This window comes from Lycorma delicatula, chromosome 12 (genome assembly GCF_047948215.1).
Source record: "Lycorma delicatula isolate Av1 chromosome 12, ASM4794821v1, whole genome shotgun sequence".
Classification (NCBI taxonomy): Eukaryota; Metazoa; Arthropoda; class Insecta; order Hemiptera; family Fulgoridae; genus Lycorma; species Lycorma delicatula.
This window is the reverse complement of record NC_134466.1, coordinates 26222872-26235787: the sequence shown is the minus strand read 5'-3', so window position 1 is coordinate 26235787 and position 12916 is coordinate 26222872. Positions and strand designations below refer to the sequence as shown.

The 12916-nt window shown below is 32.1% G+C and overlaps 1 protein-coding gene across 50 annotated transcripts in view; it reads left to right on the top strand.

Moving 5' to 3' along the window:
• Window positions 1-12916, top strand: part of LOC142333458 (uncharacterized) — a 338230-nt gene that overhangs the window by 241360 nt on the left and 83954 nt on the right. For 16 of the 50 annotated variants that reach the window (XM_075380628.1, XM_075380652.1, XM_075380646.1 and 13 more), the window contains exons 2-4: window positions 1219-1275; window positions 6141-6176; window positions 11990-12037. The exons of the other annotated variants lie outside the window; for them this stretch is intronic. In XM_075380628.1, coding sequence (XP_075236743.1) covers window positions 1219-1275; window positions 6141-6176; window positions 11990-12037 — 141 coding nt within the window. The remainder of the gene's footprint in view (window positions 1-1218; window positions 1276-6140; window positions 6177-11989; window positions 12038-12916) is intronic. 50 annotated transcript variants of the gene reach the window in all.

The following is a 12916-nucleotide window of genomic DNA, read 5'->3' as shown; positions in this document are numbered from 1 at the left end:
TTGGGTCCAAGAACTCGTCTTAATGTTCACCTTCCCACAGTCTTAATCAATTTCATATGTCCAAAACCGTTCAGAGAATGGAATTCAATTGCACGCAGTACTTCTGGTCTCACTCCTGTGCAATAATTACTTTTTTTATTTTTTGTTCAAAATTGATTTTTTGTTTTGTGTTATATACTATTCATAGTTATAGTTGTATGCCAGTCCACTTCCTTATTTCTTATTCTATAGTGACCCTTTATTTTAGTTACTTAGCAAGGCACATTTTCCCAAGTACTGTACTTGAATCCTTTCTTCGCTGTATTTCTCGGGGATGAATTCCCCGAAAATGTAACTTTTGGGACTGTTTTTGTTAGAGTATCGTTAATTATGTTTAGTTGTTTACTACTTATTGCAACTTCTAATATTTTAAATAGCGATTCACGATTGTTTATCTGCTTATCTCAGAAAAGATATATTGGCTTAATTGGTAAGGAAACTTTGCAGTGAAGCGGCATTAATAAGTATTAACGAGTAAATAATAAGTACGTATTTATGGTAACATGTATATTTTAATTATTGTAATTAGACAAATATTGTTTATCACCAAATCAAAAACTTGTGGAGAGTTTGTTTCAGCGATCTGATTCTGAAGGCCTTCATCTATTAAATGTCTAAAGTTATTCTCCGATGAATAATACTCAGAGAGTAAGATACATTAGCTTTGGCTATATTTGCTTTTCTTGAATTTTCGTTATTCTCACACTTATTTAATCCTTTGAGAGTGTTGTTCATTATTTTGATATGTTCAGTTACTTTCTGTGGTTGATTGACAAAAATCAAAAAACCCCAACATTATACGTTTTTTAAATTAAAAAAAAAACAAAATAAAATATCATTAAAATTTGTACAGCTTTAGAAAGATTTTTTCGGTTTTCTTTGTTAGCTGATTATTATTATTTAACATACGCAGCAATAACGAAAAAAAATTATTAATGCAAATAAAAAAATTTAGCGTTAATATTGCTACAAAAGTTAAAGTAGAATTTCTACAATTATATTAATACTGATAAATCTCATAACAAGAAAACAATTAAATTAAACCATGAAAAATATTTCCCATGTTTATGGGATAGTTTCCAATATATTGTTTATTTTGACAGCGTTAATTTAAGTTAATAAATAATATGTAGTAAATATAGATTTAAAAAATAATAGATTTATTTTTTTAAATTTCAGGATATTTATATCTAAACTCTATGATCACCATGTAAAATACGCAAATCTTCAAGCGAGGTATTTATAATATATATGTGATATATATAAATCTATCTGTTCATTGTTATCTATATTTTTTATAAATTACTGTTTAAATTATAGCATCGGCAGTAGACCATGTAATCGAATAGTACTTTTTTTAAATTCAAGGTATGCCCGCTGCGATTTACATGTAAAAAAATGTTCACAGTATGTTTACAAAACAGCTTTACATTTAACAAATTTTAGGATTAGTACGTGTGTTTACTTTCAGTTTGCTTAATTTAATTATGATTTTCAATTGCATAGTATAAACGAATTATACAAGGGATATCTCTAAACTAAAGACCGCAGGGAAATTTATCTCCTTAAGGTTGGTGAACGTGTGTCGTTCATGGCCACCCTAATAATGTGCACACTACATTGTTATTTGTAAGTTGTCGCGTTGTAGTATCTTTGATTACCTGTAAGCAATTACGTTATAAAATGAATAGGAAACCCGATGTTGCCGCCGACTGTGAAATACGTGGTCATAAGTTTTTTAAACCATCAAAACGTTAAGCCGGTTGAAATTCATAGGCATTTGGTTGCTGTGTACGGTGATAATGTAATGAATGAAAGAAATGTCCAAAGATAGTTTAGAAATGACAGAATTATGTTCACGATGAAGAACATTCGGGGAGGTCCCCGATAATCACCATAGATTTTTGAAATGGGTCGATGACAAAATCACAAAACATCGTCGCTCAACGATATCCGACCTGGCCCTTCTTTTTCCTAATGTTTCAAGTGCAGTTACCGGTCGCATTGTTCACGATAGTTTGGGCTTCAGAAAGATTTTTACACGTTGGGTGCCGCACGTCTTAACGGAACGTCACAAAAAAATCCGAATAGGATCTGCTTTGGAATTTTTGATATGCTATATAGAAAAAGATGATGAGTTCCATAATTCAATTGTTACCGGCGATGAAATGTGGATTTCGTATTACACGCCACAGAGAAAAATGCAGTCATGTGAATGGCGTCATCCTCAATCACCAACTAGACCTACAAAGGTCAAGTCACAGCTGTTTGGACGCAAACTGATGGCCACAGTCTTTTGGGACCGGTTTGGTATACTGCTGATGCCGCGTCGAACGACTATAAATGCAGAAGCCTACTTCGAAAATCTACATAAGTTACGGCGCGCTATTCAAAATCGTCGACGTGGGTGGCTGACCGACGGCGTCATCCTGCTGTACGATAACGCACGTCCACATGTGCACATATCCACATCCAAAATGTTTGGATGGGAAATTTACGATCACCACCATTTTTGTCTGGACTTAGTTCTTTCTGATTATCATTTGTTTGGAAAATTTAAAGAATTTTTGAGTGGTAAGCGATTCGCGGTGACAATGAACTTAAAAATACTGTTAATCAATGGCTAAATAGGCTGGCAGCAGAAGAATACGATGCGGGAGTATTGCTACGATAATTGTTTTAATTATATGGCGATTATATAGAGAAGTAGTACAAATTATGTAGTTTAAGATAAATAAAAAAATTTATAAACTTTTCAGATAAACTTTTTTTACGATGAAACGGTCTTTACTTTAGAGATAACCTCTCGTATAAATAAAATACTAAAATAATATTATTACATATCTCGTATAATAGTTTTAATTTCTGTTCTGATTTTTCATCTCATCTAGCTCCGTATAAACCATTTTAATTTCATTGAAATAATAAAGGAAAGCAAAGAAACGCTGTAGAGTCATTTACTGTACAGGTTATCCTGAGTCCTTTACCAAGAGCTAATGATCTCTGAATTCAAGAATTTGTTTCAGTTTAATTAATTAATTTGTTAAAGTTTTCTTAATTACTATTTTTCTTGAATTTTCATAAAAAAAATTATTTAAATATCTTTTTATCATACTTATATATGCATACCCATACTTAACATTATATACTTAGAGCGCATCATACTATGCTTCAGGTAGTGCATCATTATTCTGTAAAATTTCATTAGTAAAAAATGAAAATGATAAAATTAAACAAAAAGAAATCATTTTTTAATAATATTAAAAAAATAATAGATAAATTACATTAAAAAAATTATGTTTATTTAATATAAGGATTAGTTAATTATAAGCTTTCTTTTTCTTTTTTAAGTAATTCTTTTAGTATCGCTTGATTTCAAACCATTACAAAGAAACCTGAAACGTGAAGTAGTTTGTCAGTAACTTACAAGTTTTTATTTTTTACTTATTGTAAAATGATGGTAAAAAGAGTTACTTCAAAGTTAGACCAGCCACCGTTTTCTAACTAATGAATTTATCTAGCTCTGGTTAGCATCAGTTGTTTTCTTTATGTAGCTTTAATAAATTTCCTACATTCTGTATTTTTACATTTAAAAATTTCTGATCTTTCATCTCATCTAACTCCTTAAAAACCACTGTAACATCAGATAAAATGATAGTTATTAAGGAAACTATGAAAAATAAAATTGTTATCTTCAACATTAAACTACTGAAATATAAAGCATCCATGAGTGTATATGACCTGTCAGATTATACAACAAGTTTGTTCACCCTCTATTCAATTTGCTTCCAGTTTACGGAAGAAATATTCGGTAATAATTTAGCAAACATTTATAAATTACTTCTGTTAACGATTTTATCAGTGAGAATTTCTATATTCCCAGTTAATATTTGATTATCCGTTTTTAAATTTATGAAATAAAAATTACAAGTCTTTTAAACGACATATATTCTTTGTGTAAATTATCAGTTTCCACAGATGCAGTCAAGTATACAATTTGAACTAAATATATTTAGCTTTAATTCATATTCCCTCCGGTATCAGTGTGTTTGTGCTGTTTTATGATTAGTGTACACAACATATCAGAAATCTGTAGGCATTTCATTTTAGTTATAGTAAGATACTGAGTAAGGAACATAAAACAAAACCCATAACGTAACCGCTACAGAATCAGTAGGTTATGTTAGAATGAATTTTTATGAATGATACGAATAAATTAATAAGAAAAACATAAAACGTAATTTAAATGTTTCATTTATTTACCTTATTGCAACAAAAGATGTTCAAAATGACCACTTTGGGCATCGATGCGCTTTTGTACTAGACTGATAATATCGAGAGTCGTCTGATGCAAAACGTTGTTATTAGCGTTCTTTTTTCATTAAATGTTGACCTTCACTTCATTAATATTGTGGGAATTATATGAAGAAACTCTCTCCTTTAAGTAGCCCGAAGGAAAAAAATCACAAGTAGAGAACTCTGTCTACTAACAATGTTTTCGAGAAGCCTGTTGCAATAATCAAGTCGTTTCGGTTTGTCTGTCTCCTTCAGTTGTAACGCGGTACGGTTTCAATTTTAATTCTTGAAGAATTTTTTGAAAAAAATATGTATTTAACACCAGATTATTGGGATAACTTGCGTAGCGATTTTTTGGACTGGCAATAATTCTCCTTTCATCATCGGCAATGGCATTTGGAGTCCTAAGGGCAGGTTCCCTATTTAGTTTTTCATTTGAAACTGAACCTGTTGTACGCCATTTTTTAATTAAATCGTGTTTTCTACTCTTCGCTGGGATACAGGCATTTGGAAATTTTTCTACGAATAGTTGTGATTCTTCAAACGATCCAGAACGATTATTGGTCTCAACTATCGCTATCCTCTTCTGGATTGACTAAGGCATTTTACACAAACACAACTTGTACTTGTTTTTCCTGTTCAGCCTCCGGTAATTACATTACAGATAATACTTCAGAGGATGAATGAGGATGATGTGTATGAGTGTAAATGAGGTGTGGTCTTGATCAGTCTCAGTTCGACTATTCCTGAGATGTGCAGTTAATTCAAACCCAACCATAAAAGAACACCGGTATCCACGATGTAGTAATCAAATCTGTGTAAAAAAAACTGACTTTACCCACAAACATAAAATGCACTCGCAATACCGCACTGAATCAAAACGTATACTGCACTGACACGTAACCATCTAACAAACAGCAGCAACAATCAGTAGTAACATATACATCCACTAGCCGCGCTAGTTGTGTGAGAGTCTTCCATAAGTAGTGTTGGTAGCGGTTTCATTTTGGGTTAGGTTTTATGTTGCTCATTCTGTATATTATTTTGAAAAATTATGAATATGTGAAAATTAGCGATGAAATTTTAAACAATAGAGGAAAATTTAGAAAAATCTTATAATATAATGATAGAAAAATTATTGTAATTCAATTAAGAAATTCTATAGCTTTTGAATAACGAGAATAAAAGCAAATTGTAAACAAAAAATAATGGAGATTACAATGAATTTATTGTTATCAGTGTACAAGTATTACATCGCAAAAGTAATACAAAATTACAGCGTAGACGGATTTAATTTCCTTTTGACAGAAAATCTATGATCTCAGCGGGAATAGATGTAAAACAAATTGTATTATTCTGCCCCGGGACGATCTAGAGATAGTCAAATTGCAGCCAGTGTTGTTAAAATACTTGTGTTGCCAATTGTACATTTCCAGTAGTACTTGTAACTAACGCTTTCCAATGATTGACACTTTCGAGGTCCTCTTATAGGGAAACCTATAAATTTCTTCAGTTTAAACTGTTATAAACAAATGTTCTACTTGATTATTAACGGACTCTGATCTCGAGCTCACTGAAAATAGTTAGTGCATCTTCCGCCAGAATAGAGTATCAATATTGTTTATGCTAATATAATTTTAGATTACTTTGCCCATTATTTTATATTATGTTTTTTCACTTTTTTTATTTTAGTAGTCTTACTTCAATTTTAAAGTAAGAAGGATCTCAATTTATTACAAAATAATCTAATAAAATATACTTATTAAATTATTATTATTTAATTAAATATTCACTTTCTGTCACAGTTGTCAAGCAGCTGATATTAAAAAAGGATTTATAGAGTAAGTATTTAATCACAGGTAGTTAATTTTATTTATTTTTTAAAGACACACGCACAAATAAGTTTTTAAATCTATTATTTACTTAACAAAATGTTAACGGTTAGATACACATTTAAAACATGAAATCCATCTCTTTATAGAAATGGTGATGACATATTTTATCGTGACTAACATTCAGCTCAAAATCAATTACATAAATGAGAGCACCTGTTCTTAAATCTCAATCTCCAACCCTCATTTCTTTATTCATCACTTTTCTGCAAACTAAAAATAAATATTGCTTATTTTCAAACTATTTAAATATGATAAAGCTGCCATAAAATTGTCCTCATCACTTATAATATTTTGAAATAAATTTAATAAACCTCTTCGAAAATTTTTCTCATTAAAATATTTAACTATTCCAGACTAAAATTTGGAAAAAGTGAATATAGGTAATAGTTATTATTAGCTGTCTCAAGGATCTTTAATCGGTTTACCTTGCCGCTGAATAGGTTAATGTATTTTGATTGATTCTCCAACCTATAACTCGATTTATGGAAACGAACCAGAAATGACACTCGTTTGAAAATATTGATTTGAATTGGTCCAATGCTCTGCATAATTAAAAATCCATACCTGACAAGAAAAAATTATAGTAGGTATGGCAATAGCCCCAAACAGGCGATTTCTACAAACCCAGATTAGCGTTAACCTTTTCCCATTAGACGTAATATTTCACAGATTACTGTTTTTTTTTACCGATAAATAGAATATATTTTAATAATGTGGCTTAGCATATTAAACTGTACATACAGATATGTATAATTCTTGCAAAAAACAATTTTTTTATGTTATTGTAAAATGTTTTTAAACATTTAGATCAATTCTTATGGAACAATCTTTTTTCTGTATTCAATTCGTATTTTTTCTATTTTTTTAATAATTTTTTGTTATTGATTTCACAGAAAACTTTATCATCATTCGTGCTCGTGGATGTAGTTGGTTGATTCTTTACCTTTCACTAGTTTTTGAGCTATCATTGATTCAAAGTCACGCAATCAATGGTGGTCCAAAAAATCTCAACATTTGATATATATAGGTTTAGCATGATTTTAAACAGTCTCGTTTGAAATCATCCCAGATTATTTTTATTGTTTCGGTTTCACTACCCTCAATTTTTATTAAAAGTTTGGCCTGATCGTGTAAACTAGGGATGAAGTTTGACATTTTACGCCCACGCCTAAGTTGAATAATTTTTCCTGAAATTTTAGAAACAAATATCTGAATGACGAGCTAAGGACAACTCTAATTGAGAAAAATAATTAAATTGCATTAATATTGTAAATTAATTTAAATAAGTAAATTAAAATAAACATATAAAATAAAGTATATAAATAAGTAAAACGTACTGCAATCTACTTACTGCAATGTAATAATAATTTTTCCTGATTTTTATGTATATTTTTACAAGCATGAATTACTAAGTTTTTAATGATTTCTTGCTGAAAGAGCAGCTAATTTTTCAAGGCCGACAGTCAAAAAACTAATAGCGTCATACAGTTAGCCTCTCTTGCACCTGAAATTAGGCAGATTAATAAAGTTACCCTTCTTAAATTGATAATCATAAATTACAATAGCTGAAAATTTATTTTTTAAGATACATTGCGGCTTGCTTCAGACATTTCTAAGATATAAGAACGGGCTCTCAGAGCATTGTTTGGTGTCCATGAATGTGAATGTTGTAGACTGATATTTAGTATTGTAACAAGACCGGTATAATGGACCTGAACAACAGATTCCTACCAATTAAAAATAAAAGTAGTAGAAAATATAATAATGGCGATCCAGAAAGGAGGTAAAAGAAACCCATTCAGTAAAGGTAACAGTCCGTTTAACAAACGTCTTTTGTAATACTGCCCATCAAAATACCTAAATAGATGTTGTTCCGTTAGAAGAATTACCGGACCCAGGTTATGAATTCATGGGAACAAAAGGGCTCGGGTGATCATTTTCACGCTTCGATGTGGGTCCGGTCCGGTAGGTAAAGGAGGTAAAGGAGTATAAATAAACCAGGGAAGACGTTCAAGTCAGTCTAAGCGAGATTCTATGATGTCAGTCTGCGAGATGTGAGTCCTGCGAGATCTGAGTCGCGAGAGAGTGCTACGATAGAGGAGTTATCCGAGTTCAACGCGATTAAGGTGACGTCACAAGTAATTCTAGTACTGGAAAACTAGAGATGGTTCAATGAGATACTGAAAGACTATAAGTTAAAGAAGTAATGTATTAATGTATTAAATCTCATTCAGAAATTGTTAGGGTAATTTTATTGGTGAGCTGCAAAGGTATTTGCAATGAAAAAACTTTATACTTCTCTTATCTATTGTTCCATTGTTGTTAATAAAAAACTAATGGTTAAAAAAGTTAAGACTAGCAGTCATGCTAATGTTAATTTGTCAATGGGACTAAATTCTGCTTTTAATTATTTAAATCATCATCATGTCATCGCCATAGCCACCGCCACCGCCGTCACCACCACCTCTACCATCACCATCATCATTTTTTTTTTTGAGGTTTTTTAGGGGCATCGACTACTTTGGTCATTAGCCCCATCCCACTTCAAAAAAAACTAACTTTTTGAAGCTTTTAACTTCCTGAATGGCCGTTTCCAATTTATATATAGCGCAGTTCCTTGAACGACAGTTGTGGTGCCCTTTACAGTAATGCAGATTGGAGGGTCTTTACATGAATCACCCTCATGTGTTTTCATTCCACATATGCATATTTCCTGGGCTTCACATCTACCTGCAGTGTGTCCGAAACGTTGACACTTAAAACATCTCATCGGCTGCAGAATGAATGCTCGTACATCAAGCTGATGGATGCCAGCTTCTTTTCAGGAAGATTTGGCCTATTGAATGCCAATACATGCGAGGCCGAAGGAAGAATCTCACCATTTCTTCTCGTAGTGAGTCTGTGACAGTGAGTCACTACCTGACTAGACATTTCTTCTTCTGTACAGTTTAGAAGATCACGGCAAACAACTCCTGTTGATGTGTTAAGGGTGCTATGCATTTGGACAGAAACTGCAAATTCACCGATCTTCTTCAACGCCTGGACTTTCTGGCTTTACATGTCATTGATAGTTTCGACATGCAATCCATTAAAAGTCTTCCGGATCTCTTTGACAGGACTACCAGCACAATTAACAATCTCTCTAGCGATTAAGAATGGACTAACCTTTTGGAAGTTACAATTCTCTTTCGTAATGATCAAAAATCTTGGTTTGGGAACATTATTTCCAAACTACGCTCTTCTTAAATCTCTACTGATTTTATCAGAATCTTTTCTAATCTTATTAGACTCCTTACTTTTTTCCTCTTCGCTTGTGGCGAATCGGCGGTTTCTAAACGAGGGTGTTTATGTGCACCCTCTGCCATGTTTGTTTATTCAAGTGTTTCTATTGGTGTTGATCCCTTCTCTAGCAAGGCTAGCCACCAGGGTACACCCCCACTCCAGGGCTATTAACCTTGGAGGTCCGGTACTCTGGTGGAACCGGCATATGTCCTGGTAGAACGCGGATGCGCAATCTCTGTACTGACTCCCGGCTCCTACTCACCGAAGCTTTTAGAACTCCCATGTACCAACATACATGGGCACCATTGCTACATGCTTGCCATCGCAGGGGGTATGTGGACAACGGAAGGGTCTCGGTTGCAACTGCAATAACATTGACCCTCACCGCCTCATAACCTGCTGGTGGCCGAAAAAATCCAATCTATGTGATGACCTGAATGTGGAAACAGGTCAAAAAAAAAGCATATCCGAGGAATTTATTCGGAGCCCCCTTAGCCAGATATATGTATTGTACATAAGTACAGCTGTTGCCGCCCTCGACATGGAACGTAGATTTTGTGTTCCGGACGTGGGGACTACCAACCACAGGGCATTATTATTATGATCATTATTATTATTATTATTGATTTGTCTGTTTTACTTATGTTTTTAAACCAATAAACTGTAATTATATAAATATTTTCAACTGTCAATCTCTCAGTATCCTGATTATGGGCGAGCAAGCTACAGAATATTAAAAGTGTTAACTTATTCCTATGTTCACATGTATATAAATAAGTCTTTGATCAGTCATCTCTATTAACCCGGGCAACAAACATATTTTCATATAACTCAACACTATATATAAGATTACGATAAAATGCCTCATTATCCTTCTATTGCAATTTGTAAAAAAAAATTACCCAACCATTTAAAACATCTTCCCACTGATTTATCTAAAACATAATTAAAAGATTTTTTTTACGTGTACATTAATATGTGTTCAAATAATTTTTATTGTCGTTTTATTAATATTTTATATATTTAGTACCCCACCTATTTAATTTAAAATTATTTTATTTGTTTATATTTAACAAAATTAATGTTGACTGATAGTACATACATTTTTATTTTGAAATTTATTTTCATTTTATGATGTGGTTCTGATCAAGATTTTATCACGTTATCCTTTAAGAGACCAAAACAGATGCTGATTCATTTCCTTTTGTATTTATTAAGTAACACATGAATCTGTTCCTGACCTACATACATGTACATAATAGCATTATATTATAAAACTGTCAGAATAAACGATTTAGTAATTTTATCTATGAATGAACAATTAAGGAATGTATTGTTAAATAATTTCAGTTCTTCTTATCCCCGTACTCTCTATTTCCCTAAGGAAAATTAAATATTTAAATACTGGAGTTTTCAAGGACTGTTATATTTCAAAACAGTTTTCTCAGGGGTAAGGAAGAAACTTAATGGGGCCTAAAATGAAATAATTCATTACTTTCTATCTTGGGGATAATAATCCCCTGAAACACTTGATCCCAAGGGGATCAAGTGTTTCACACTGATTCAAGTCATTTAATGTGTAATTTTTGCTTATTCCTAAGGAGATCACGAAACAAAAATTATTAGACAACAAAATTAGAGAGATTGACGTAACCTCTTGAAAAAGTTCTCTTGCTAAAAACAAAAAATATTTGTTGGTTATTTTAAATCAGGATGCTTACTTTTTTCTTATTTCCCTTCACCATCCAGCCAGTCCCACAGTTAAGTGAAAAAATTAGAGGGCAAAAGGTGACTCCCGTTAAAGACCATCAGAGCTATAAACGGGGTGGCGGGGGGGTGGCGACCTGAAGCGTCATCAGGCGGCTGTCTTTTCCTATGGGTTTGGGATGTTCCCTCACTCCAGAAGACGGGACTCATTATTTATGCCTTTATTTATGCCTTTTTTGGGGTGCCTCTAGAGGAGACACCCCAGGAAAGGGTTTCCTCATCGGGACTGCGATCTTTTATTGCTTTGGGGCTCTGGAGTACCCGTGCCTAATAGCCACTGCCCACCCGTGCAAGCACCGGCGAACAGCAGCTCCCCACAAGGCTGTCCGTCACACCCTCACTTTGCTCTCTTTTCCTGCATCATATTAGTTTTGAATCCAATTATGTAGCTTAAGTTTATGTGTATGGTATCAAAATGTTATTTTCAAATAAACCTCTTTACTCTAATTTTTTATTGATGAGTGATGGCTTTATTTTCATTACTGTTTAAAATTTGTCAACACTGAAATTTTAGAGCGTAATATTTCAATAAATTTAAATCTTCCTAGCAGTTGCCCTGCAAGGTATGTGAACACATTAATAAAGCTCTCTATGCTTGATTGATGTCTACTGCATGTCAAAGTGTACCCAAAACAATATTAAATTTAAATTATTGGTAATTAGTTTATTGCATTAAAATTTTATTAATAATGATTGTCAATTAATTACAGTTATATAAAGGGCATGTATGTTGAAGTTAACGAATCTTTTCTATCAGGGTGAGTATATATACTTAAACTAGTATTTACACTGTTTTAAAGTAATTATTGTTTATCTTTTATTATTTAATTGTTATTCTAAAAAATAGTTAATTAGGAATTTTATTGATTTGTTTTTTCTTAAAATGTTAAATGGCCAAGGTAGTCATTTTTTGAACAAGTAAGATTCAAATATCAATAAGAACTTTCATGCTCTGACACTAAAATAACTTTAAAATATATATATATGTCTTATCATATTAATGTATATGACTATATCACTTGAATCAACAATACAAATAGGAATAATATATTAGTTTGCATAAAAGTAGTCCTATTTGATATTTATACAAGAATAGAAAATCAAATGGAAGATGATCAATCATGTATTTCCATCCAAAAAATATTATTAATAATGCAAGTCATTCAGTAACAACAGAATGAATTCTGAAGAGCTTCTTCAGAAATGTCAACAAATGATTATTAGAAATTTCTGAAAATTTTAAATAATGGGAGATTAGAAAAAAAATCAGTTCTCTGGTTTTGCAGCCTCATAAAAAAAGAGATCTATTACTGTTCTTATTATAACAGAATAATTTCTGCAGCAGTAAAGCATAGAGTTAGGTCATTAAGTCTGTTTAATAAATTGCAATGAAAAACAATAGTGTTATTCAAGCTCTATCCATCCATCATAGATGTGGATGAAGCACATTTTCATTCTGAAAAATAATGGTAATAATTCAGAATTTATGAAGAATATGATACCTAGCCTTTCGAAATAAAAACTGTCACTCCTCAATAGTATGCCATGAATTTAAAGGATACACTAAATGTTTCCAAGAACAGAATTACCCAATTCACAGTTAGCTTCCTGTCACAACAATGTTTACCTTTACATAC